The 27712-nt window shown below is 37.8% G+C and overlaps 1 protein-coding gene across 1 annotated transcript in view; it reads left to right on the top strand.

Moving 5' to 3' along the window:
- The first annotated feature begins 5253 nt into the window (after positions 1–5253).
- The window catches only part of LOC121387933 (protein amalgam-like), a 34888-nt gene continuing 12429 nt past the window's right edge, over positions 5254–27712 (top strand). Inside the window, exons 1-4 of the mRNA XM_041519131.1 lie at positions 5254–5295; positions 22784–22844; positions 24112–24221; positions 24946–25150. Coding sequence (XP_041375065.1) covers positions 5254–5295; positions 22784–22844; positions 24112–24221; positions 24946–25150 — 418 coding nt within the window. The remainder of the gene's footprint in view (positions 5296–22783; positions 22845–24111; positions 24222–24945; positions 25151–27712) is intronic.

Genomic DNA, 27712 nt, shown 5'->3' with positions numbered 1-27712 from the left:
TAAAATGGCGCCGATGCAAACGTTATGTGAAAAAAAGCTATACTATTTAAACCTTGCTGTATGTAATAAAACAATGGCGATTGGCTTACCTTTTTCTTCGTGTAAAGCTGTTTCTTACGTGTAAACTCTATAGGCTTAAAACACAAGATGAAATACACTTCTTTATTTCTTAGTGTTCTTTTTGCCCTCAATATGTCACGATTCCATTTAAAAGCGCTACCGACTTTCTCAGAGACAGTACTATATTGAATAGTTTGCAGGATTGCAATCGAGGGTTGGGGAGGGTCGTAAAAAGGAAATTTGAAAACGTCTTTTTTTTTAATCTTATAAAAAAGGCTGTGTCAAAAGAAAATAGTGCGACAATTGACCATCGTTGGTATTACATACGTAGGATGCTGAGTAAGCTCTCACTAGTATAATGTACTTTGACTTTATCAAAATAAATATTTTACTATCAATATACAGTACAATAAATTGCTTTTGTACATACTTGTCTCGCTACTCTAAACTTCTAAACGTTTAAATGTATAATTAAAGAGACCCACAAAACAAAATCCTTTATATATATATATATATATATATATATGTGTGTGTGTGTGTGTGTGTGTGTGTGTATATATGTGTGTGTGTGTATGTGCGTGTGCGCGTGTGTATATATATATGTGTGTGTGTGTATGTGCGTGTGTGTGTATATATATGTGTGTGTGTATGTGCGTGTGTGCGTGTGTATATATATGTGTGTGTGTGTATGTGCGTATGTGTGTGTATATATATATGTGTGTGTGTGTATGTGCGTGTGTGTGTGTATATATATATATGTGTGTGTGTGTGTGTGTATAAATATATATATATATATATATATATATATATATATATATATGTGTGTGTGTGTGTATCTATATATATGTATGTGTGTGTGTGTGTGTGTGTGTGTATATATATATATGTGTGTGTGTGTGTATGTGCGTGTGTGCGTGTGTATGACTTTTAATTACGATTATTAATGACTTTAATCACGGATGCAATATATTTTGTCAGTCTAGTTCCATATAACGAATAGTTTGTTTTATACAAATAATATTTGTCATAAGAAAGTAATAAAGTTATGTCCATGAAGAGTCAGTCATACAAATCTTGTGCTGGAACGTGTAAACATGTCTTCCCTTCTAATTGCCTACTCATGATCACAATAGTTCCTGTCGTAGATCTTCCAAACCTCCGAGTTGCGACTGCCCAAGTGGCTCTCAAATAGAACCGAAAGACAGTTAGCTATGTCTAGTGTTTGTCCAAATATAAACGCTTGTCTGGTAGAATTACTTAATAAATCTAGTTGTTCCAAGAACAACCAATTATGTCCCCTGCTGATGTGTTAATTTGTGGAGAAGAAAGCAACGCACACGAGAAAAGCAAATTGATGGTTCCAAATCACTGGTCCATTAATAACCGTATTTCCTTGCGTTACCCGTCTAAGATGTAAAGCAACTCCGCTTCTCAGATCGATGGAGTCCTGCGGATAAAGTAAAGGAAACGTAGTTTAACTTCTTGCCTTCTCGAGGAGAGATCGGACCCGCGAGGACCTCAGACAGACAGACCATTTGCTGATCCTGTGTAACAAACATAATTAATAAGGAAGTGTGCTAGTTAACATTTGGCCTGACTTCATGATGTTCACATCGTATAAAAGATGTTCCTTAGCACTAAGTTGTCGCTGGATACTTCATCAGTAGCGTTTGGCCCGGGATCTTCGACTGACAAGAATTGATAGTGATTATCAAGTTGCACGGACGACGACGACCACGCTGGATGACACGGATGATGCTCCAAGCAGTCATTGTCTGCATAGTGTATCATCAAATAGGTAAGTTGTCCGGAATTAATAGGATGACGTCTACATGATACCCGTTTAAGCAGTGCATTATCTGGAAATGGGGCGAAACGTAGCCCAGAGGTAAAGCGCTCGCTTGATGCGCGGTCGGTCTTGGGTCGATCCTCGTCGGTGAGCCCACTGGGCTATTTCTCGTTTCAGCCAGTGCACCACGACTGGTATATCAAAGGTCGTGGTATGTGCTATCCTGTGTGTGGGATGGTGCATATAAAAGATCCCTTGCTATTAATGGAAAAGTGTAACGGGTTTCCTCTCTAAGACTATGTCAGAAATGAAACAAGTAATTATTTCGGCATGTTTGACCTACTCAGTGTCGGTGTTAATCAGGTAATGGAGTGTTTAATGTAGCCTAACTAAGTCTTGTATAGCCTCAATTAAAAACCAATGGTTTGTTTAAAGGGACATTCCTGAGTTTGCTGTAATTTTTAAGATGTTATTAACTGACTTTTTAATGATTTTAATTACATATCAAATATATTTTTCTGCATAAAATACTAGTGGCTGTATATTAAACGTGTTTCTGATAGTTCTAATATTTGTATTGGGTTAAATTTCATTTTATTTCCTAAAAACAAAATGTCGTACGTACGAAATAATTTGAAGACAAAATCCAGTTTGGGCTTCTTACAAATATTAAGACGACCAGAAACACATTGAATATACAGACACTGATATTCTAAACAAGAAAATATATTTAATATTTAAGTTTAATCATAGAACTATTTTATTAGTTGGAAACATCTTACAATGCAACAAACTCAGGAATGTCCCTTTAACGACACCTATAGCATATTGATTTATTTAATTATCGGCTATTGGATGCCAAACACTTGGTAATTTGACATATAGTCTTAGAGAGGAAACCCGCTACATTTTTTCATTAGTAGCAGGGATATTTTATATGCACCATCTAACGCCATTCCGCCTGACCTTCAATGTAACAACTTCGTCACAAGGTTTTAATCGAAAGTATTTTGGTTAACCTGCTTAAGTGAAAGTAAAAAAAAACATTTTGTAAGAGATGTCTAATACAAACGTGAATACATCGAGTTGTATAGGACGTCTTAAAATTAAACCCAACCCTCCGCAAAAGTTAGCTCGTGAGGGTAAATGTTACTGCAGAACGACATTTTATTACAAGTAATATTGAATCGCTTGTTGAGACATGCGCGTCAAACGAAACGGACTGCCTCAAATGTGTAACCATTGTAACATAGTTTCGGCCAATACATCCTTTATAATCACTACAATTACAATATGTTTAGAAAACAAATAACTTTATATTGGTGCAATTCTGATAACCATAATGTTTCTAGTAGATCAATACTGTTTTGGAGTTAAAAATAATTGTATATATAAGATTTAAGTTTTCTTCCAGTCACGAAACAAAATTTGAAATTTGACTATAGTCCGTCCCACAGGGAACGCCTTTTTTCATACTTCGAAATTTACTACAAGTTATTCATTTCTGAGCCGATTGATTTTTAAAATGCACACAGAAATAGTTGGGGGGTGAGGGTGGGGGTAGGGGGGATTTTTTTGTGTGTTTTTGTTTCTTTGTTATTTCCAAAACACTTTTACTTTTCTTGTTACGTCAAACAAAACTGAAATTAATAGCAAAAAAAACAACCCCATTTTTTTATAAAATGATGGGACGGACTATACATGTAGGTCACACAAAATCCCGAACGTATTTAATATTGCATTTTATTTCAAACTTTTAATACCCACATGTATTACATGCGAGTAGAGTATTATCTTTAACAGTACCCATTCGTCTCAGAAGGAAAGCAATATATTTTATTTTTAAAACATAGACCTGTTAATACAGTTACTTTATCATTTGTTTCATCATTTGGTTTGTTTTTAGCAAGTATGGTATGTGTGATAAAATATGTTGTTTGTGTTGTTGCACACTTATCCCAATTTACTATGTTTTGTTTTGTTTTGGTGGTGGGTGGGTGTTTGTTTGTTTTTTGTTTTTCTTTCAGTTCACTTTGAAAACTTGTGAAAACTATTTTTTTTTATAGAAATAAAAGGTATTTTGTATATTATTATTATTATTATTATTATTATTATTATTACTACTATCATCATCATCATCATCATCATCATCATCATCATCATTATCATCATCATCATTATTATTGTTGTGTTATCTTGGCGTGTTCTCTTCTGTTTTAACCGGCCTCAGTGGTGTCGTGGTTAAGACATCGGACATAAGGCTGGTAGGTACTGGGTTCGCAGCCCGGTACCGGCTCCCACCCAGAGCGAGTTTTAACGATTCAATGGGTAGGTGTAAGACCACTACACCCTCTTCTCTTTCACTAACCACTAACAACTAACCGTCTGTCCTTGACAGACAGCCCAGATAGCTGAGGTGTGTGTCCAGGACAGCGTGCTTGAACCTTAAATGGATATATAAGCACGAAAATGACTTGAAATGAAACTTTTCATAGGATTGTTAAAATCACGCTTTTCGGTTTCGTTTATAACATTTATTAAATTCATCCCGTGAAATAAACTGCAGACATCGTAACCATTTATACTCCGTCCCACAAGGAACGCCTTTTTCCAACTATGACAATTATTGCAAGTTATTTATTTCTGGACCGATTGTTTTCTAAATTGCATGCACACAAAAATTGTATATCTTTTTCTTTTTTTTTCTTTTTTTTTATATCCAAAATACTTTTACTTTTCTTCTTACGTCAGACCAAATCAAAATTATTTACAAAACACTTTTTTTTAGGAGGATGGGACGGACTATATGGACAATTCATTTCAGATCAACAAATGTCCCACGTTCTTTGGTTTCTGATTCACTTGAAATTTGTACCAAATATGCCTCAGTCATCTACATTAATAAATCTTAATTATGTATTCCAAGTACCTGTATTTGTTAAGAAATAGTCATTTTGCAAACCATAGTGGGTGTAAAATTTAGCTCGAAAATTGCCGCCATCATTCCCCGAGTAAATAATGCAGATAGAAATCTAACATTTTTATAGGAATTAAATATAAATGTTATAAATGTATGACTAGCAGTTTTCATTAGTCATACTGAATGCCTAGAGAAAACTTAATTTTTTTTAAATCCATATTATTTTACAATAATTCCATTTTATAATTACTGTTTTGTTAATAGGCGTCTGGATTGGTTAAAACGCTATCACGTGATTTAAAAGAAAAACGTTCATTCTTCCATGAACGTGAAAACTGCACTTTTTCGGTAAACAAATAAAAACAGAATGTTATTACCAGAACTTGTTAACAACGGAATCCCCGAGGATTTCATCGTTTCTATTTTTATCCCAATATCGTCTGCACTGTCAGGGACAGTGACAAAGTGACAGACGACAATCACAATGTCGGATGACAGACACGAACGGTTTGGTGGAGACTTTACAGTAAGTTTATCACCTCTTGTTGAGGACAAAAAAAGAAAAAAGAAAAAGAAAAAGGAAATTGATGCTCAACAAATCAAAAGAGAGACATGAGCGCAGCTCTGTCACATTTAACAAAAACGCCAAATCGACAACTTACACGCGCGAAAACACATACGCCTTCGTGCACAATTACGCGACCTCTGAAATCCACACACACAGTAACACTGAAACCACTTTATCCCTTTCAAGTCAGTCTTCACATTCATTTTTCACTAATTCAACTTTTAACAACTGCAATTTTAATATAGTAATTGATAAATCTTCTAAATAATTGGACGCTCTCCCAATAATTGGACGCTCTCTTAATTAGTTCAAAATTCATACTCTTACCGCTTTACAGCAAATCTTCCATTTAAGTATATAGATCGTTCAATTCTTAATTAATTATCATTTGATATTTAAAAAAAAAAAAATGTTTGCTTATCACTTGATGTTCAGTTATTTTAAATTTTGTAACTTTTTATCCACGTTTGATTAAAAAAAATTAAATTTATAAAACCTTATGTAAATCATTATAATGAATTTGAGATTTTTACGGAAAAGAAACGAATGTAACTTTCTAAAGAAATTCCCTTATCTGTGTATTGATACAGTTGTACATCACTGTGGAATAGAGTTCGATTGGGGGTTTTAAATTTAGTTTTGTATAATGGCAATATTAATGCATTTGGAATTATAAGAATTCAACGTTATATTTTTGCCGTTCATGCGATGATAAACACCAAAACCGTTGTTTACAGTTATGTATGAACGGCTTCACGCTAACGCGCCATGCCATTCATACAGTGTGTAAAACGGTTTTGGTGTTTATTATCGCATGAACGTCAAAAATATAACATTCAATTCTTAAAAACATTTATATTCATTAGACACATTGAACTTTTTTCTAAATAAATCTTAAATTTTACAATTGTGTGATGATTAATTTTGGAACAAAATTCTTCTGAAATCAGAAACATCGTTTTGAGGATATTTTCAATGACAACAGCTACAATGTGGGTTGATTGTCAAAATCCCGAAATTTGTCTCATTTTATAGCTAATGGTATATAGTTTATGTGTACCAAGTTTCATTATCCATATAGAAGTCTTTTTAGGACATTTACTTTTTAATTATGCATAATTTTATCACTGACGAAGCACCCAGGTGTACTTGACAGAGAAACAAAAAAAACCCCCAAAAATGTGTGTAATACTGAATGTAAAACTGTTTTTGGTGTCAAAAAACAAAGGCTGCTAGTAACATAAAATGGCATTTTAAAGAATCTTCAGTTGTTTCCAAGTATCCAGTGTAACTACTAAAACTAATAGTTTCTTGTTTGTATGTAGTGGTATGTACATTATGTCCTGAAATAATCATAAAGGGGCATGTAATATAGCACGGACACGATGACATTCAGCAAAATGACATTTCTCAAAAACTGCTTGGAATACAGAGCCCATGTGGGTGTTGGGAATATTTGGTACACATTTCAAGTGAATCGGAGACCGACGTGCGTGGTCGACTCTAAATATTTGAGATGGATTTACCCTATAAATGTTATTTTATCACAACAGAATATTGCTATTCTTAATATCTTCATCTTTACAAGAGACATGTCCTTTTATATATGAATATTCCGCATTATTTTTCCCCTTGAGGCGGAACTCTCTTTTCCGCGTGGGGTAGGGTGGATCGTCTGATCCTTCCGATCACCCCTGGTTATGGGCCAGCTACTACTACGACTACGACTACGACTACGACTACGACTACTACTACTACTACTACTACTACTACTACCACTACTACTACCACTACCACTACCACCACCACTATCACCACCAATATCACTGTCACTACCACTATGTAGTATGTTCTTTAGCATAATGACCAGTTCTGTTTTATTTCCTTATGATAACCGAAACTCATTTTTTAATAAACAGATATCTACTGTAATAAAAGTAATGAACTTAATGCATCTCACAGAACAGGCATCCTACATTCAGTTTGTTCAACCTAAACCATAATAACTGAACCAACGAATGTCAGTTTATTTATATGATCGCTGAGCTGTAATGTTGAAGACGCCACAACTTTGCATTCTATTCTTGGCAACTGAAACGTGATTTATTGCTTGAGTTTTTAATTTTATGGCAAGTGTTTGGCGTACATGTCACTGCATGTAGATAAACTGTTGAGGAACTCCCATTCGTTTTGCAATCGATGATAATTAAGCAAACGAAGACCTTTTTCAACAAACGTAAGAATGGCGACAGTTCAAGTGAGAAAAAAACCTTGGTATAGCACGCGATGTGAATTTGGTACCAATGCCAAAACGTTTCTCTCTTTGTTCTATATTATATAGTGCCACAACTTAAAACGATTATGCAATTTAACTGTCTTATTTTATGAAAGACAGATAACATGTCTCTTTATCAATACAGAAGCGACACAGCTTCTCACAAAATGCAATCAACATTATCCGATAATGATAGCCTGCTTTTATCTGGTTCTTTCATAGCCCACCTTGGTGTATTAGGACCTCTTGTCGTCATTTAAATAGTAAAAGACTTCAACGTTTTAACGTTGTGTAGCTGTACTGTAAGAAGTCTATGTAGATGAAGAATCACGACAATGTGTTTCTGTAATATCACCTACATGTGACACATTGCTACCTCCAAGGTTCCCGACTTCTCTATACAGCAGTGTAGACTCATAATCAAAGGTATAGGCCAAGACCAAATTGTTAACGTGCACATTCAGAGCAAGCTGTTGTAGCGCACGCCATAAAAGATATAGGCGCAGCCAGTGGTTTATATTGGGGGACGCACCCACAATTGGTGTTGGGTTGATACTCAAAGATAAGCCGTGTTATGGGGCGACATGCCAATATAAAACTTGGTTGGGGGAAAAAAGGTGTTAATTGGGGGAGGGGGGGGGGGGCATAATCTCCATGGCAACCTCCGCTGGCTACGCCAGTAATAAAAGGGTCTGCTAAAATCTCCAGATAATGTCATACAAGATGCAAGAGTTTGTTCCAGCTGAATACTTGGACCGAAACCAATTCATTTGGACTCAGCGTGGTTGCCAGTGACATTTCATTTAGTATGAAAGGACTTGCGAACTGTTTCGTAAAATTAGCACTTAACAGTGAAGAGAATCACATGAATGCAAATCTCTAGAACTCGTTCAACTTGGAACGACGTCTTCCGGTACATCCGGGTAATTCATGGATCCAGAGACATGCATTTCGGGATAGCTTCGAACCAAACCGTCGAAGGTCGCCACAGCAATTTGATTTTAACATTAGGATTCCTCTACAAAAGGTTGGTGTGCTGTAAGGTCACTGTTAACCAACTGCTAACCACTACGTAGTACAAAATCAAATGACTTCCGTTCTGGGTCAAAGTTGGAGGTGAACCGAACTTTTGATAGAGCAGTTAATAACACAAGTCCTGTGATTGGTGATACATGTGAGTGTGTCGGTTGTAAAGAAAAGTTTTATCTGGGCAAAAAAAAAAAAAATGTATGCAATTTTATTTCATCTGGTACCACTGTGTCAAGTAACCTTGTGCTTGAAACATGTATGGGGTACAGATTTTGTGCAGAACAAGGGTAGTTATAGACGCTACACGTTATCTCTGAAATGAGCAGCTTCCCCAACATTATTTTTAAAAATTCAGTTTAAGGGTTAGGGGTGGTAGTATTTATATCCATGGTATATATGTCGATTGATACGCTGCAGGTATGAGATTTAGCCACATATGTTACTATAATAGTCGTCTATGGGATTTGATTTCGTGGTATCCACTCACTAACCCACTATCCTAGACGGATTTCCCACATTAAGGGCAGCACGAAGATCAAGTTAAAATAAATACAGAAACTGGTTTAAACTTAAAATTAATAAGAAACAAGATCAAGTCACATTTGATATGATATACATGTATATATATATATATATATATATATATATATATATATATATATATATATATATAGACATAGACATAGACACATATACATAGACATACACATAGACATACACATAGACATAGACACACACACATTTTTTTTTTTCTTTTTCTTTTTTTTTTTTTTTTTTTTTTTTTTTTTTTTTCGTTTCCAAACTATAACATTTTTAAACAGATGAAGTTTGAATTAGGTAGTACTTAGTACTGTTATGTAACATGGTCACTGAGACCACCCCAACAAAAAAAACAAAAAAAAAAAAAAAAACACACACAACAAAAACACACACCCCCCCGTGCATACCAGAATTGCTCAAGTAATAAATTCTCGCAATCTTGGTCTGTCTGTACCTACCAACCTATTTACGGGTAATAATGGATGACAGGGAGCAATTATTCTGGTTGACAGAGGCCTAAGAGAACCAAACCTTGTAATCAGCGTCCACGTGGCGGCAACTACACGCACCAGGCGCAGTGGTTAAGCCATCGGACTACAGGCTGGTACCGGCTCCAATCAAAAGCGAGTTCTGAAGGGCTCAGTGGGTAGGTGTAAGGCCACTACATCCTCTTCTTTCTCACTAACCACTAACCAACTAACAATTAACCCACTGGCTCGGACAGACAGCCCAGATAGCTGAGGTGTGTGCCCAGGACAGCGTGCTTGAACCTTAATTGGATATAAGCACGAAAATAAGTTAAAATGAAATAAATGGAACAGTTAGTTTGTTTTGTTTAACGACACCACAAGAGCACATTGATTTATTAATCATCGGCTATTGGATGTCAAACATTTAGTGATTTTGACATAGTCTTAAAGAGGAAACTCGCTAAATTTTCATCCATCATTAGCAAGGGATATTTTATATGCACCATTCCACAGGCTACAGGATAGCACATGCCACGGCCTTTGATATACCTGTCGTGGTGCATTGCCCAGAACGAGAAATAACCCAATGGGCCCACTGACGGCGATCGATCCCAGACCGCTGGGCTACGTTGCATGGAACAGTCACTTCCAGTCTGAAGCAAGGGTTGAGGTGTAGCTCATGGGTAGAGTCTCTCTCTCTCTCTCTCTCTCTCTCTCTCTCTCTCTCTCTCTCTCTCTCTCTCTCTCTCTCTCTCTCTCTCTCTCTCTCTCTCTCTCTCTCTCTCTCTCTCTCCCATCAAAGTGTCGGAATAAGCATACTTTAAAGACAAAATAGCGGTGTTTAAAGACCTGATGAGGTGTCGTAAAACAGCTATGTGTTTCCTTTCCTGTTGAGTCTACAGCGGACTCATGGATATTCCAGATATACCCCTATCACTATATTCTAGAACTTAGTCTGAATCGTCACGTATATTCCAGACCTTTCATATATATATATTACACTCGACCTTGATATATATCAATATCAACCCAGTTGTTAAATACATGATCATCTTTTACTATTAATATTTAGAAAAAAGAAAGAAATGTTTTATTTAACGACGCACTCAACACATTTTATTTACGGTTATATGGCGTCAGACATATGGTGAAGGACCACACAGATTTTGAGAGGAAACCCGCTGTCGCCACTACATGGGCTACTCTTTCCGATTAGCAGCAAGGGATCTTTTATTTGCGCTTCCCACAGGCAGGATAGCACAAACCATGATCTTTGTTGAACCAGTTATGGATCACTGGTCGGTGCAAGTGGTTTACACCTACCCATTGAGCCTTGCGTAGCACTCACTCAGGGTATGGAGTCGGTATCTGGATTAAAAATCCCATGTCTCGATTGGGATCCGAACCCAGTACCTACCAGCCTGTAGACCGATGGCCTAACCACGACGCCACCGAGGCCGGTATATTTAGAAAACGACACATGTACACTGTATATAAACACAGTTTATGTTTGACATAAGTTGCCATTTATAGTATTTAGATAACATTCGAGTAACGTTTGATACGTTATATGAATAAACTTTTAAAAACCATAGTGATATATTTCAAATAGTTGCAGATATTGTTAGGCCTCCAATCACTTTTCGCGGTGTTATAACATATTTTGCTAATTACAGTTTTATTAAATTCGTGTGTTTTCGATATCAACAGATATGATCATGTCTTCTACTACATGAACTTCCGCAAACGGTGACTATGTCACTTAAGCTGCATTTGACTGTAACCTAAATTTTAAATAAGATCTCAAAGAAACGAACAATGGCGCATCGCGAGAAGAAACACATTTTTGTAAACACAGTCAAATATATGTTTAGTGGAAAATTTGTACTCAATTAAATACATCAAATTTAAAAATTAGTGGGAAAGGGTGTACTCAACTAAGTACATCAGATATGATCATTTGCAATAATAATAATAATAATAATAATCATCATCATCATCATCATAATCATCATAATCATAATCATAATCATAATTTAACAATATTCGTTTTTCATGATTTTTGTTACAAACCCATCTTCCATTCCCCAGCTAATGGTCCCAAAAATAACAAAATCTGAGGAATCTTTTTATATAAAGAGTTCGTGCTTTTGAACATGGACTTATAGACACAGACAGCTATAACCAGTGATATCTCGTATTGCATAGTCAGGTATCGAATACATATCAAACACGCTCTCACCGAAATGGAATTTCCACATTCCTCCATATTGATTTCGACGTATTTCCGTCAACTGGCTTGATGTTTTGATACAATCGGCACATACATATCGAGTTCTCTCAGTGGTTTTGGCTCACTCACTTCTGGCAGTTCCGCAATTGATCGCATGGGAGGGGCGGGAGGCAATAATTTTTTAATACCCACATCCCCAAAATATACCGAGAGGCAAAAAATAATGCGTATTTCACCAATGTCCCTAACTGTGTTATGCTTCAAAATCCGTTCAATTTGTTTTTTTGTGGACGGTTCGCGTTATCAACATTCGATTTGTTGTCGTCTGCTTCTCGTTTTCTTCAGAGTTCGGGAACATTTTCATTGACAATAATGTTTAGACAAGTAAGTATCTAAATACAAAACATTACAAACCCATAAAACCATTGATTTTAATAAGCAGTTTTTTTTGTTATTATTCCTTAAAATTATCGATATCGAGTTCATTTGACTCGTAGAAAGTGAGTTAAAATGGATGAAGATGAATTAACATTCGGTGCGAGACACGTGACCTCACACGTGCCAGATCAACAAGGCCAAATCATTTAATATTTATGAGTTTCATGTTCTCTATTGTTAGAATGTTGTTTTTATTTATTATATTCGATCTGCAAAAGGTATGCTGCATTTTTGTGCCCGTACTGCAGGGTATGCACTTGGGATTTTTTTTTTACTGGCCAATCGGACCACTCACAGCAATACTTTAACTCGCCCGTACAACTCTTGAATGGCCCGCGACCAAATTTCGTTAAAAAACAACTTACTTGAATTGCACTTTAAAAAACATGTTATCATATCATAGAAACATTAATAACAACACAAAAGAAGGAAACGGAACTTGTTTTAGTTTTATTACAAAATGTTATAATTATTATGTTGTTACGGAACCCACACATCTGGGCCCCGTTTTACGAAGCGATCTTAGCGCTAAGATCACCATAAGTGCATACAGTAGCAATGCATTTAAGGTGATCTTAGCACTAAGATTGCTTCATTAATCGGGGCCCTGGTCTGTTTTACCAAGGCTCGGTCTTGGAATGAAAGGTGCTTTTATGGCCATATGGCAAGTAATTAAAACAAAAAATTACTAAGCTGACAGCAATCTATACAAACAATAATCACATCCACTAGAGAAATAAACACACAACACAAGTTAAAGGCATAATCATTATTTAACAACACTCGCACGTGCACAGGCAATGATAGCTGTTGTTGACATCGTTCGTAGTGACGATTGGGTGTTTGATATTGGAGACTCGGTATATTCCGTAAGAAACGAAACCGTTCCAACACAATTAACTTCGGAAAACAACAACAACAACAACAACAAAAAACAAAAACAAACAAAAACAAAAAAAACAAAAAAACAAACCAGGACAAAAACAAACAAAAAAGGTACGGGCTTAAAATAATTATTATTGTGTCTAGCTTTTTTGAAACTTAAAGTTCCGGTCATTTATGTTATATATTGTTGTATTTACATTGGGTGCCATTTTAAAAAAAAAAAAAAAAAAAAAAAACTTATTGTACAAAAAAGTGTAATAATAATTTTTATTAAATAAAATAGTGTGTCTCCCTCCCCTCCGCCCACCCCCAGTTGTAACTTCCTGCAAGATTGAGTGGATTTATGTTCTTACTGCTGCAAGTTTGCGATTATTTATATTAGAACACAGTGTATGGAAGACAGTAGAGAGTTTAATGTATGAGCGACATATTATGAATTATTTTGTTCAAGTAATCACCAATACATACTAATAGGCCTAACTGAGATACCACTCTGATCCCTGCATCATCCCTTTCTTCCTAAATCCTGGCCCATTAGAAGAATTACAAAACTGGTGATGGGACGTAGTCCAGTGGTAAAGCGCTCGTGTTCGGTCTATTTCTGGTTCCAGCCAGTACTCCACGACTGGTATATCAAAGGCCGTGGCATGTGCTGTCCTGTCTGTGAGATGGTGTATAAATGATCCCTTGCTACTAATGAAAAAACACATACAAAGCAGCGGGTTTCCTTTCTAAGACTATATGTCAGAATTATCAAATATTTGACATCCAATTAATATATAAATGTGCTCTAGTGATGTCGTTAAACAAAACATACTTTTTTTTACAAAACTAATATCTGCTCTTGGTTTTTTTTCTGAATTTTTTTTTTACATTGATACTTGATCAAGACGTACAGAGAGGTATAGAAAGAAAGAGAAACAGATACAAATGGAGAGAAAGAAAGAGTGAGAGACAGATGGAAAGAAAGGAGGGGTTCCGCTGTCGCTATTCCTACCGAAAAGTAGAAATGTATCTATTAAATTTCAAGCATGTCGCAAACTGTGATCATAGGGCATTGGTTTGGTATTGCTTTTCGTTTTTACCCGAACAGCGCTTCTACTGATATATTAGCTGTGGGCATTAATGCATTATTACGATTATTGCCCATTTGAGAGTATTATGGCGCACATTATTTTGTCCTATCTCCACCTCAACCATTAACTAAGCAGAAAACCCCCCATCAAATGCCACATTTAAAGCCTGGTTCCCTAACAATATATAACCTGTCGCAGATCATCGCAGATTTTTATATGGGAACAGTCGCAGACGATTGACTTGATCCTCGATGGACAAAGGTATTAACATGACATATTTTATTTTATTTATTTATATAATCAATTATTTATTTATTTATATCTGTTGTTATCGGTCTCTCTCTCTCTCTCTCTCTCTCTCTCTCTCTCTCTCTCTCTCGCTCTCTCTCTCTCTCTCTCTCTCTCTCTCTCTCTCTCTCTCTCTCTCTCTCTCTCTCTCTCTCTCTCTCTCTCTCTCGCTTGATGCGCGGTCAGTATGGGATCGATCCCTGTCGGTGGGGTCATTGGGCTATTTCTCGTTCCAGTCAGTGCACCACGATTGGCATATCAAAGGCCGTGGTATGTGCTATCCTGTCTGTGGGGTGGTGCATATAAAAGATCCCTTTCTGTTAATCGAAAAGAGTAGTTCATGAAGTGGCGACAGCGGGTTTCCTCTCTCAATATATGTGTGGTCCTTAACCATATGTCCGACGCCATATAACTGTGAATAAAATGTGTTGAGTGCGTCGTTAAATAAAACATTTCCTTTCTTCACCAAGATATTGCATTTGACATTATAAAAACCCTTAACAAGCTGAGTATCTATATTTTGTTGTTTCATAACTTGCTTTATTTTTACCACTTGTTTTTAGTCCTCTACCGGTCCAACCGGAAGGAACTGTAGGTTTTATCTCCATCCGTCTGTCCGTCTGTCTGTCCGTCAGTCTGTCACACATATAGCTTTTCGGAAAAAAAATTAACAATGCCTTAAGATGTTTTTGTATTGCTTTATTATGTCTTGTTACATTTAACTTTCACGGCAATTTACCCATTTTTTCACATTTGAACTTAAGAGATACGAAAATTTGTTCGGCACTACAGGGGACATGTATTGCTTTAGCAGCGGTATTCTCAGAATGCTTGTTTTTCTCAGTATTTAATACAATTTTTTAGACAAGTCAAAATCATTTATCTTCTTTCCAGGTACGGCGGAGCAGGGGTGGGGTCTGGGGGGGGGGACTGAAATTTTGAATAATAAAAAAAATATTTGTAGTAAATATCAAGGCAGAGATGAATTTTACTTGTAGAATGCAGGAAATTGCATTTCAGGACATATTTTTTCCAACATTTTACGCGAAGCATACCCCGAACCCCCTACAAACTTTGTTTTGCGCCCTCGATCTCAGTCAGCCCCCAACCTCCCTCCAATGTCTACTTGCTTCCGCCGAGCCTGTCTTCTGTCTCCATAAGGGTCCGAACAAATTCTCAAATTCAGGTAACACCGATAGAGATATTTAAACAAAATTAGCTGGCCTGAACCTTTTCACCAGACATTTCTATCATTCTACCGACAATATTAGTTGTAATCCATATAACAATTCGTAGTGATTCGTTGACAACCCTATATTGCTGTTTGTTGTCCACATTCGGGCATTTTTGTTTACTTCGATCAAAAATCAGCCTACCCTAAAAAAAAAAAAAAAAAAAAAAAAAAAAAAAAAAAAAAAAAAAAAAAGGAAAAGAAAGCTCGTACAACCGTCCTCACCCTTTCTGTTGAACAATTTCCCATTTTATTTTAAAGTACATCTTTCGGCATTTAATCAAACACCAGGTGCCTTATCAGATACTTAGATGAGACAGATTTATCCATATCGGTTTTCGTTTTACATAAACGTCTTGTATAATCGACATATTGATGCCCATAATCCACATGAGTCTCAACTTTAAACGAGATCAACTACGGACTAAATCTATTTTGTTTGTGGATCACAGTTAAATCATAAAACCGGCCTCGGTGGTGTCGTGGTTAAGCCATCGGACTACAGGCTGGTAGGTACAGGGTTCGCAGCCCGATACCGGCACCAACCCAGAGCGAGTTCTTAAGGGCTCAATGGGTAGGTGTAAGGCCACTACACCCTCTTCTCTTTCACCAACCACTAACCACTAACAACTAACCCACTGTCCTGGACAGACAGCTGAGGTTATGTGCCCAGGACAGCGTGCTTGAACCTTAATTGGATATAAGCACGAAAATAAGTTGAAATGAAATGAAATCAATCATCAACTACTGTACCCACCCACCCACTCTAATCACACCCTCGCTTCTTTCTTTTTGTCTATATATTCATTTTTTCTTTCTTTCTATGTCTGTATATCCGTCTGTTAAAGTTATGCTTATATTTTTGGTAGCCTATATATATATTAATACTTTTGTCATTTAACCACTAATGTCCAAAGATGGATTATAATATTTTTATGCATCTTTATGTGGATTTAATTTATTCATAACCTTTACGAAAGCAGAATATTGTATTTAATATTAATAACAATTTAAAATGTCCAAGATATCTGAGAAGTAGGTATATATTGAAGACCTTGTTGTTCAATGTATTACATGTAGACCGATAATAATGCTTAATTTAAGTAATATTTAGTTAATAATTAATGAACATTAGAGAATATCTTCATTATCTTCTCTTCTGCTGCAAACATAACTATTATTCTGTACTATCAAAGTTTATAAGTATAGATTCTTATTCTAATGAAACGTAGCTTAGAAGAGAATTTCTTGTGCTAGCTGGCCACAGATAATACGCCTAGTGATAACCTCAATACTGCTAGTTAAAACAAAGATGGTGATGATGGTAACCACAAATGAAACATTCTACATACGACCATAAAGGTATACGTGGCTATAGCTAGTACACACAACATTTAAATCAGAATATATGTCATAGATATAAATACTGCAAGTTTGTTTAAAGAAAACACTAGAGCACATTAATTAATTAATCACCGGCTATTGGATGTCAAACACTTTGTAATTTAGACATATAGACGTAGAGAGGAAAGCCGCAACATGTTTCCATTAGTAGCAAGGGATATTTTATATGCACCACTCCACAGACAGGAGAGCACATACCACGGCCTTTAATATACCAGTCGTGGTGCACTGGCTGGACCGAGAAATAGCCCAAATGGGCCCACCTACGGGGGTCGATCTCAAACCAACCGCTCATCAAGCGAGCGCTTTACCACTGGGCTACGTCCCGCCCCAAATACTGTAATACTTCGCCCTTAAAATCTATCCCAGAAATCGGGGGTGGGTGGGTGGGGGTGGGGTGGTATGTAGGTGTTTTTCATTTATTATATATATTATTATATTGGGGGCGACCCACATAACTGTGTGTTAGTACATCCACACTGTATATGAGTTGTGTTATGGGGTCATAGGATATATTCGTCCAAGTACTTGAATATGCATCTGAAGTTTTTAAACAACGAGTTGTGAGATAAATTCTAACGGACATGAATGTATTATTCTATTTCTTACACATTCTCAAAAACCAGGTTTTAACATATTTTTCAATTAAAAGATATTTACAACCTTTTTGCACTTGTAGCTGACTTACGCGTCATAGACACGATTGTCAGGTTAACTATACGCCACAGGGTAATCGATTTCCCTCGTGTTGTTTTTCATTGGGATATATGGCATTGACCTGGTCATTACCTAGGAGCAGCCATCGTATGTCTTAAAATTGTTAACACCCATACATGTGTTAACAACCTGTGTGTTATCATAAATAACGAATGATATTATCACCAACGGGTGTGTAAGAAACTAAATTACGACATGCCTGTAGTACATTAAATGCAGACCTATATCGTTACATGGACTTACCATGGATCCCAAATGTAATTGTGGACATTATTTTGAAAACACTCATCATTATTTCTTTGAATATCAGTTTTATAACCAGCAAAGACAAATTCTTTTAACATCTCTAAATAGTTTTGTACCCATTAATCTGCACTGGAAAATTGCAGTCGTCGTCAATAAAATATGTTTGTTTTTTAATCAATAAAATGGGGGGGGGGGGGGGGGGGGGAGCTTGTGAGGTCTCATACCCCCTCCCCCGTCTACACCAGTGTTTTTATGAAACATTATTATTTGTTTTTATTGTAAACATAAACTTTGGCGGTGAAAATATCTTAATATAATGGTTTATATATTATTTATACTTTGTTTTTGCATCCCCGTCTAATACGTTCTATATCAATTGTCTGCTGAGACATAAATGTTTGTTCATCACCAAACGCATAAAAGCACAATAGGCCTATGAATCATTATTGTTTCCCTCTGCTAACAACAAGAGAACCAGGGAAAAACCCCAAAATAAAAGCGAATGGAGCTCCTGTTGACAAAACGACTGTTAACTACCAGTGATGTATGGTAATTTCCTAAAGAAATCAATTCTACAAGTTTGTGTTTCCGCTTGATAAAGCTGGCTGATTTCTTGGGACTAGAAAGGATGTTTACGGAGAGGAAATTGATGTCGAATGCTCCCGCCTATCATCCAGTTTGATCGTTCCGGCAGAGAACATTTGTTAGCTAATCAAGTGAGTAATATGATCTCATTGAAGCACCGGGCACTGCCGGAGGAAAATTGTAGCCATCACTGGTGTTGGTCAATGAGTTACAAGTCCATGATCGATCATCGGTTATATAATCGATGTACACCAGCCAATTAGCTTTCGGTTATACTACAATCGGTTAGAAAAATGTGAACTTCAAAAATATTCGAATTATATGCACTATGCTCCTATTGGAAGGAAGGAAGGAAATGTTTTATTTAACGACGCACTCAACACATTTTATTTAAGGTTATATGGCGTCGGACATATGGTTAAGGACCACACAGATATAGAGAGAGGAAACCCGCTCTCGCCACTTCATGGGCTACTCTTTTCGATTAGCAGCTAGGGATCTTTTATATGCACCATCCCACAGACAAGATAGTACATACCACGACCTTTGTTACACCAGTTATGGAGCACTGGCTGGAACGAGAAATAGCCAAATATGCTCCTATTATGTTTACCGTGATATGTGCTACACATTGTTGATTTTGCCTTTAATAGCTAAACAGTAAATTTGTTTTCTTTACGCACAAATGAAAGCAAATACAAACCGACGCATATTGCATTAATAATATCATCTAAACTGTAGGGACAATTACAGTAAAATTTTCCGCGATAATCGATTATGGGTATTTATAATCGATAATCACATAGTCCAACCGATGCTTTTTCGATTATATTCGATTATTTTCCATTATATTCAATCATTAGAACATCCCTAGCAATCGCTGTCGCTGTGTAGATGTAAAAATGGTGGTGGCAAGAGGGTTTTGACCGGGAGGCGTTATGACGAGGGGTTTTCAAAAAGAGAGGGTGTGTTGACCGGGAGGCGTTATGACGAGGGGTTTTCACAAAGAGAGGGTGTGTTGATTGGGAGGCGTTATGACGAGGGTTTTCACAAAGAGAGGGTGTGTTGACCGGGAGGCGTTATGACGAGGGGTTTTCACAAAGAGAGGGGGGTGTTGACCGGGAGGCGTTATGACGAGGGTTTTCACAAAGAGAGGGTGTGTTGACCGGGAGGCGTTATGACGAGGGTTTTCACAAAGAGAGGGTGTGTTGACCGGGAGGCGTTATGACGACGGGTTTTTACAGAGAGAGGGTGTGTTGACTGGGAGGCGTTATGACGACGCGTTTTCACAAAGAGAGGGGGTGTTGACCGGGAGGCGTTATGACGAGGGGTTTCACAAAGATAGCGAGTGTTGACCGGGAGGCGTTATGACGAGGGGTTTTCACAAAGAGAGGGGGTGTTGACCGGGTGTGTATGTATTATGACGAGGGGTTTTCACAAAGAGAGGGGGTGTTGACCGGGAGGGGGTGTTATGCCGAGGGTCTTCACAAAGAGAAGGAGTGTTGACCGGTGTGTGTGTGTGTTATGACGAGAGGTTTTCACAAAGAGAGGGGGTGTTGACCGGGGGGCGTTATGACGAAGGGTTTTCACAAAGAGAGGGGGTGTTGACCGGGAGGGATTCTGGCATTGATTCGTCTTGGAGTACAGTGTGTGTGTGTGTGGTGTTTGTGTGTGGGATGTGTGTGTGTGTGTGTGTGGGGGGGGGGGGGGTGTATGTGTGTGTGTATGTGTATATGTGTGTGTGTGTGTGTATGTATGTGTATGTGTGTGTGTCTCTGTGTGTGTGTGTGTGTGTGTGTGTGTGGTGTGTATGTGTGTGCGTATGTGTGTGTGTGTGCGTGTGTGCGTGCGTGTGTGTGTATCTTTGGTGAGTATCCCACACGGACTTCAATTCATGTTTTGGCATACTTACACAAACCTAAAAAAAACCAAAAAACTAATTCATTGCTGGGAGATGCCTTAATAATTATTACAGACTTGGCCAATCGCAAAAGCGTTTATTAATATACATAAAAGTTATTGAAAAATTGTAACATATTGTGTTACAAGAAACTGTCTATTATATTTGACGAAATGTATAAATATTACATAATTTTATATTATTTAGTAGCCATATGATGAATTTAATAAACAGATTATCACATATGACAGATTTGTTTAAATTAAATTAAATTATTTTGACAGCCAATAGCTGATGTGTATTTTTATCCTTGGATGTCGTTAAATATTCATTCATTCATTCATTCGTTCCTTCGTTCGTTCGTTCGTTCGTTCATTTGTTCATTCATTCACTGTTTAAATTATTTTGTATTTCATGTACGTGTTTTGCGTGGTACTCTTTGTTGTTAAAACACAGGTGTTTTCAGCTCATGTTTGTTGTTTATCCTCAGATTGTAATAAACAAAATTCAAGAAACTGGCACTTCTAATACATTCCTATTGTCTGTGTTTGCAGGTTACATAATCTTTAAAGCCGTGACTTATTGGTAATTGCCTTGAAACAGAAATTACTTTCTTAAAAGCTGTGTTCATTTGGTTCGGAATGTACGGCTCCGAAAATAACTATCCCGTTTTGAGTTAAATTTTAGCGGGAGAAGAATGTGTAATTTGGAATGTTTCAGCTCACAGACGTCTTTATATTATAACGGTTATTCCCTGTTTGTGGATTCTAAATTAAAGCTACACTTTCCCATGCTGTTAATAGGCGTCGGCAGCAGTGTGTGTGTGTGTGTGTGTGTGTGTGTGTGTGTGTGTGTGTGTGTGTGTGTGTGATGTGTGTGTTTGTGTGTGATGTGTGTGTGTGTGGTGTGTGTGATGTGTGTGTGTGATGTGTGTGTTTGTGTGATGTGTGTGTTTGTGTGATGTGTGCGTGTGTGTGTGTGGTGTGTGTGATGTATGTGTGATGTTTGTGCGTGTGTGTGTGTGTGTGAGGTGTGTGTGATGCGTGATGTCTGTGTGTGTGTGTGATGTATGTGTGTGTGATGTGTGTGTGTGATGTGTGTGTTTGTGTGATGTGTGTGTGTGTGGTGTGTGTGATGTGTGTGTGATGTTTGTGCGTGTGTGTGTGAGGTGTGTGTGATGCGTGATGTCTGTGTGTGTGTGTGTGATGTGTGTGTGTGTGTCTGTGTGGTGTGTGTGATGTCTGTGTGTGTGTGTGATGTGTGTGTGTGTGTGTTTCTCTGTGTGTGTGTGTGATGTGTGTGTGTGTGATGTGTGTCTCTCTCTGTGTGTGTGTGTGGTGTATGTGATGTGTGTCTGTGTGTGTGTGGTGTGTGTGTGATGTGTGTCTCTGTGTGTGTGTGTGTGTGTGTGTCTGTGTGGTGTGTGTGATGTGTCTGTGTGGTGTGTGTGCTGTGTGTGTGTCTGTGTGTGTGTGATGTGTGCCTCTGTGTGTGTGTGTGGTGTGTGTGTGTTGTGTGTGTGTGTGATGTGTGTGTGTGTGTGTGTGATGTGTGTGTGCGATGTGTGTCTGTGTGTGGTGTATGTGTGTGTGTGATGTGTGTGTGATGTGTGAGTGTGAGTGTGAGTGTGTGTGTGTGTGTGTGTGTGTGTGTGGAGGGCAATGCTCCCCTCAACTCTGAAGATTATACATTCCCCAAATGAAAGATTAATATAATTATAATTGCCCCATCCTCCGTTGCTAATGTGCTAATATCTTCCGACGCCTATGTTGTGCGCGAATTTTGGATTGGAAGCATGTTCTGTACATTTTACAATTCTTAACTGACGGACCATGACTGTAGATCTTAGACAAGGGATGAATGTGTAACAGCATCGCAGCACATTTTAAAACTACTTGGTCGAGAGGAAAAAATAAACGCACCTACAGCAAAGGATGTTTTATATGCATTTTCCATAGACAGGGCAGTACACACAACTGCCTTTGATGTACGAGTCGTGTGGTACTAGTTCGTACATAAAAAAACCCCGTAAAGTCCACCAAGTGCGATAGAGCCTACGATCTATCGAACGTGAGTCGAGCGCTTTACAGCCTGTTTTTCCCACACAGTCTGTAATTGGCCCACGCCAGAACACCAAACCGACGTTTTACGGGATTACAGTCGCTGACGGTCTGAGTCAATCGGCGACAGGTCAGGGGAGTTGAAACCTATTCAACTTTACACATCTGCAGCGCTAAGATCATCTTAAAGTTTGTTTTGTTTAACGACACCACTAGAATACATTGATTTATCAATTATAGGCTATTGGATGTCAAATATTTGGTAATTTTGACATATAAAAGTTTGTTTTGTTTAATGACACCACTAGAGCACATTGGTTTATTAATCATCGGCTATAGGATGTCAAACATATGGTCATTTTGACACAGTCATAAAGGTGAAAACCGCTACATTTTTCCATTAGTAGCAAGGGATCTTTTATATGCACCATCCCACAGACAGGATAGCACATACCACGGCCTTTGATATACCAGTCGGTGTGCACTGGCAAGAACGAGAAATAACCCAATAGGTCCACCGACGGAGATCGATCCTAGACCGACCGCGCATCAAGCGAGCGTTTTCCCACTGGGTAGGTCTCGCCCTCTTTTGACATATAGTCTTGGAGAGAAAACCCGCTACACTTTTCCATTAGCAGTATGGGATCTTTTATGTGCACTTTCCCACAGACAGTAAAGCACATGCCACGGCCTTTGACCAGTTATTGTGCAATGCTTGGAACGAGAAAAAAACCCCATGTCAGTTGAATGGATCAACCGAGGTGGTTCGATCCTGCGATCAGGCGAGTGCTCAACCAAGCTAAAGTAGCAAGATATCTTTCATAGGCACCATCCCACATACAGGATAGCACATACTACACTACATCCTTTGATATACCAGTCGTGGTGCACGGGCTGGCACGAGACACAGACTAACCCAGTGGGCCCTCTCGCGGGGAATGTATTTGCAAAACGCAGGTAGAGGCCTTAACATAGGCGTATGCCTATTGGCCAATTTCAATACCGCATATTTGACAACTAATAAAATTTGTTTAAACCAAGTATACATACAACGATCACTCAACCGACTGAGCTAAATCCCGCCCCAAGAACATCTAAAGGACACAAGATAGTTAAGCACTGAGGTGCTCTTAGCGCTAAAATCGTTCGTGGAACGGGGTCCTGGTGCTGAGCCTCTACGTCCGTCTGCGTCGGTATGCACCTCTTTGCGGTTTTATGGAAACCAGGCTTAACCATTGAGCAGTATTCCGTCATGTCAAGCGATAGGTTAAATATTGTAATTGATTAAGATAACAGTTGAAGAAATGCTAATTGGAAAAAAAAAAAAAAAAAAGTTAAAATCTCAGTTTAAAGTAGGGTAGCTACTGATAATACTGAAATGATCTATTTGTTTTCAGTCTATGCTCGACTGGCCCCAAAGTTCAACAACACTCCTGAACACGTGACGTCAACAGCCGGAAGTAAAGCAATTTTACCTTGCACGGTGGAATATCTAGGCGACTATTCGGTAAGGCATTTAATCTAACTTAGTGACACCACATTTCGTTGCTGACAAATATTTGTTCCTAAAATGTACATTTAAATAGCATATTATTCCTGTTATGAATATGCAAAAATATGTACGTACGTGTACTGTGTTATGAATATATTTAAAGTATAATATATTTAATCAACTAACTACAATGACTTAATATAGAAAGGAGTCACATGATGTATACTATATTGCAGGTTACCCCCCGTGGGAGTCACGTCGTGTATAATACATTGTCAGGTGAACCCTGTGGGAGTCACGTGGTGTATATCACATTGTCAGGTGATCTGGGTGTGAGTCATGTAATGTATAATACATTGTGAGGTGATTATGATGTGAGTCACGTGATGTACAATGCATTGGCAGATGATCTGGGTGGAAGTCACGTGATTTATAATACATTTTCAGGTGATCTGTGTGTATGTCAAATGATGTATAATACATTGTCAGGTGATCTGCGTGTGAGTCACGTGGTGTATAATACATTGTGAGATGACCTGGTTGTGAGTCACGTGATGTACAATACATTGTCAGGTGATCTGAGTGTGAGTCGCGTAATGTCAAACATTGTCCGGTGAGCTAGGTGTGAATCACATGATGTACAATACATTGTCAGGTGATCTGGGTGTGAGTCGCGTAATGTACAATACATTGCCAGGTGATCTGGGTGTGAGTCACGTGATGTACAATACATTGGCAGGTGATCTGGGTGAGCCCGCGGACGACTCTGATCAGTCACGAGGACAGGCGAGACATCGACGACCAGCGAATCAGCGTGGAGAGGCCGTACGTTAAGGAGTGGAACCTGCACATCCGCAACGTGCGCTACAACGACAGCGGCAGCTACAAGTGTCAGATCAACACCAACCCGGTACAGGTCAAAGAGGTCAAGCTCTCAGTTCTAGGTAAGACCGTGGCATTCACTACAGTCATGTCATGTCATAGGGTTTTACGTGCACATTCAGAACAAGCTGTTGTAGCGCACGCCTGTCGTCCATGACAGGAAAGGTGGGGGGAGGGGGGGTTGAGGGGGAGGAGGGACCGCCTGCACTGGCAGGTGCAAGGGAGTACCAGCAGCCCGATCAAATCGGTAGCAGGCGGGTGGTGGTGGTGCTATGGAATTTGAATGGAGCAGTTAAATGCCAAAAAGAAAAGGGTGCGCAATTTTGATTGAGGGAATTTGGCGCAATTTTGAACGGTCGGTCGAAAGGTAAATGGCCGAGCTAATATAGGTTTTGATATTAGTGAATCGAGAGTAGCTCGTTAATTTTAGTGGTGTCTCTTGCATACATACTGTGCTCATTCGTTGTGTCGTGTTGTCTTCGGTTGTTTTGGGTTTTTTTCTAAAGCCAGGCGCTTCCGCGGATCGAAAGGGCGGGTGCTGTATTTGCACAACCCTTCTTCCGATATTAGTAGTGTCCGAAAGATCCATTATTTAGCAAATTAATAGAATGCATTTATTTGTTTTTGTGGGAGTAATGTAATAGCTTAGTCGACTAATCTTGGTGTTTATGGGGAAGATTTGAAAAAGAAATTATGCATGTTTGTGTACTTTTGGATATTGTAAATGTTATTTTTGTTTGCTAAAACTGCAACAATTGGAATATGTTCATGTGTCTCTTTTCATTAAGCAGTTAAAAACAGCTAAACAGTTAACAATGAAACAGATATTGTGTAGTATTAATTTTGTAAGAATGTCATTTAATCAGACTAAAAAAACAAACAAATTTAATTTGAAATGTGAAACTGCCAGTGACAGCCCTTTTGAAGACGGAACAGGAAGGATGTATCGTTGTGAAAGGCTTATAGTCAGGTCCCATTTTCAAGAAAATGCGTCGTTAAATATTAAAACATTTCCTTATTTTCTTATTTTCAAGAAAAGCGCTTATTTATCGATGTACGAGCATTTCTTTAGGATTATATCAAACATACTTGTCTAACCTAATTAGGGGGTGCTGAATAAAAACAACAGCATATGTTGGCCATCTGAGAAATTTCGTTTAGGAGGTCAAATTGACAAAAACAAATAGTAGTATACGAAATTAGGATTGTGTTGAAAATACATTGTATTTAAGTATAATAGAGTCTCACAGACCATGTTTTTATTTATATTTGTTTTGGGTTGTAACCAACATACTTTTCTAAACAAATTTAAATATGCTGAATCCAAAAACGTGTTGAAAAAGAATGCTTATAGTCAAAATAACGAAAACAAAAACACGTTTTTATACTTGGATACAACGTATTTAAATGTAATTTTTCACATGGACAACATATTTATTTGTATTCAGCAAACCTATATTAGAATAGAAAAAGAAAACATCTATGTTTTCAAACAATGTAGATATAAATATATATATAATGTTTACAGGCATCGAAATAAGAGGCGACCGTCTAAACGAAATTTTGGGAGAATGATGTTACGAACTCGAAGAGGAATTTGTATATTTTTAAAATGTATTTTAAATAGTTAAAAGAAAAGTATGTAAGGCTAAATCTACATGTTAACATTAGCTTTTAAAATAATTTATGTCTGTACCTACCATGTACAAGCACGGATCTAAAATTTTAGCGGGGGAGGGGTGGGGTAATATCAATGAAATGGGGATCAATTGGTTAATAACTTAATATAACTTTGGATTTGAAGGTGATAATATTGACGCCCTGAATCTAAACTCAAAGAATTTATATTTTATATCTTTATTTCACATATAGGCCTAGAGGGGCCAGGGTCTGCGTTGACCCCCCCTCCCCTAGTTTAAAGGTCATCTAAATGTGGCAATCTAAAATGTAGGCCTAGCTCATAATTGTCCATGTTATTAGAAACTGTTTTAATACAATTATATTTACATATTGTGTGTATAATTATGTAACAATCACACACACACACACACACACACACACACACACACACATACACACACACACACACGCACACACACGCACACACGCACGCCACCACTACCACCACCACCTCTTCCGACATTTATGTTTCGAGGTCTGGTTTGTATCCAATGTCCTAAACTGAATCAGCAAAATTATGAAACCATGCCAGACTTGACAAAGAAATGACAAAGATTTGCCTCCAACATAATTGGCATTCAATTGGTCTATTATTATTATTCATAAAGATATATGGCTATTTTTCAACCTCCAACCCCTAAAATCAGTATCTTAACCATTATCGTTCAGGGATTTACCGTATTAATGTATCCGAACAGTTGGAAACATACCCATACGGTCACTTTACCTCAAATTTAAAATTTGAGATGAGCTATGAAATATTGTATCAATCTTATGCCCATGATAGGGGGTTCACACATCGCTATGAACTAAAGTTATCTAACATCACAGGAAAGGTTCCGATGTATATGAAATATGGATAGACTGATATATTTGGCCCTGTAGCTGCTGATCAGGTATAGGTAGGAAAACAATGGACGAAAGAAATGAGAGCTCATAAGCTA

Source organism: Gigantopelta aegis, chromosome 2 (genome assembly GCF_016097555.1).
Source record: "Gigantopelta aegis isolate Gae_Host chromosome 2, Gae_host_genome, whole genome shotgun sequence".
Taxonomy (NCBI): Eukaryota; Metazoa; Mollusca; class Gastropoda; order Neomphalida; family Peltospiridae; genus Gigantopelta; species Gigantopelta aegis.
Note: the sequence above shows the minus strand (reverse complement) of the source record. Positions and strands in the feature narration are given on the sequence as shown.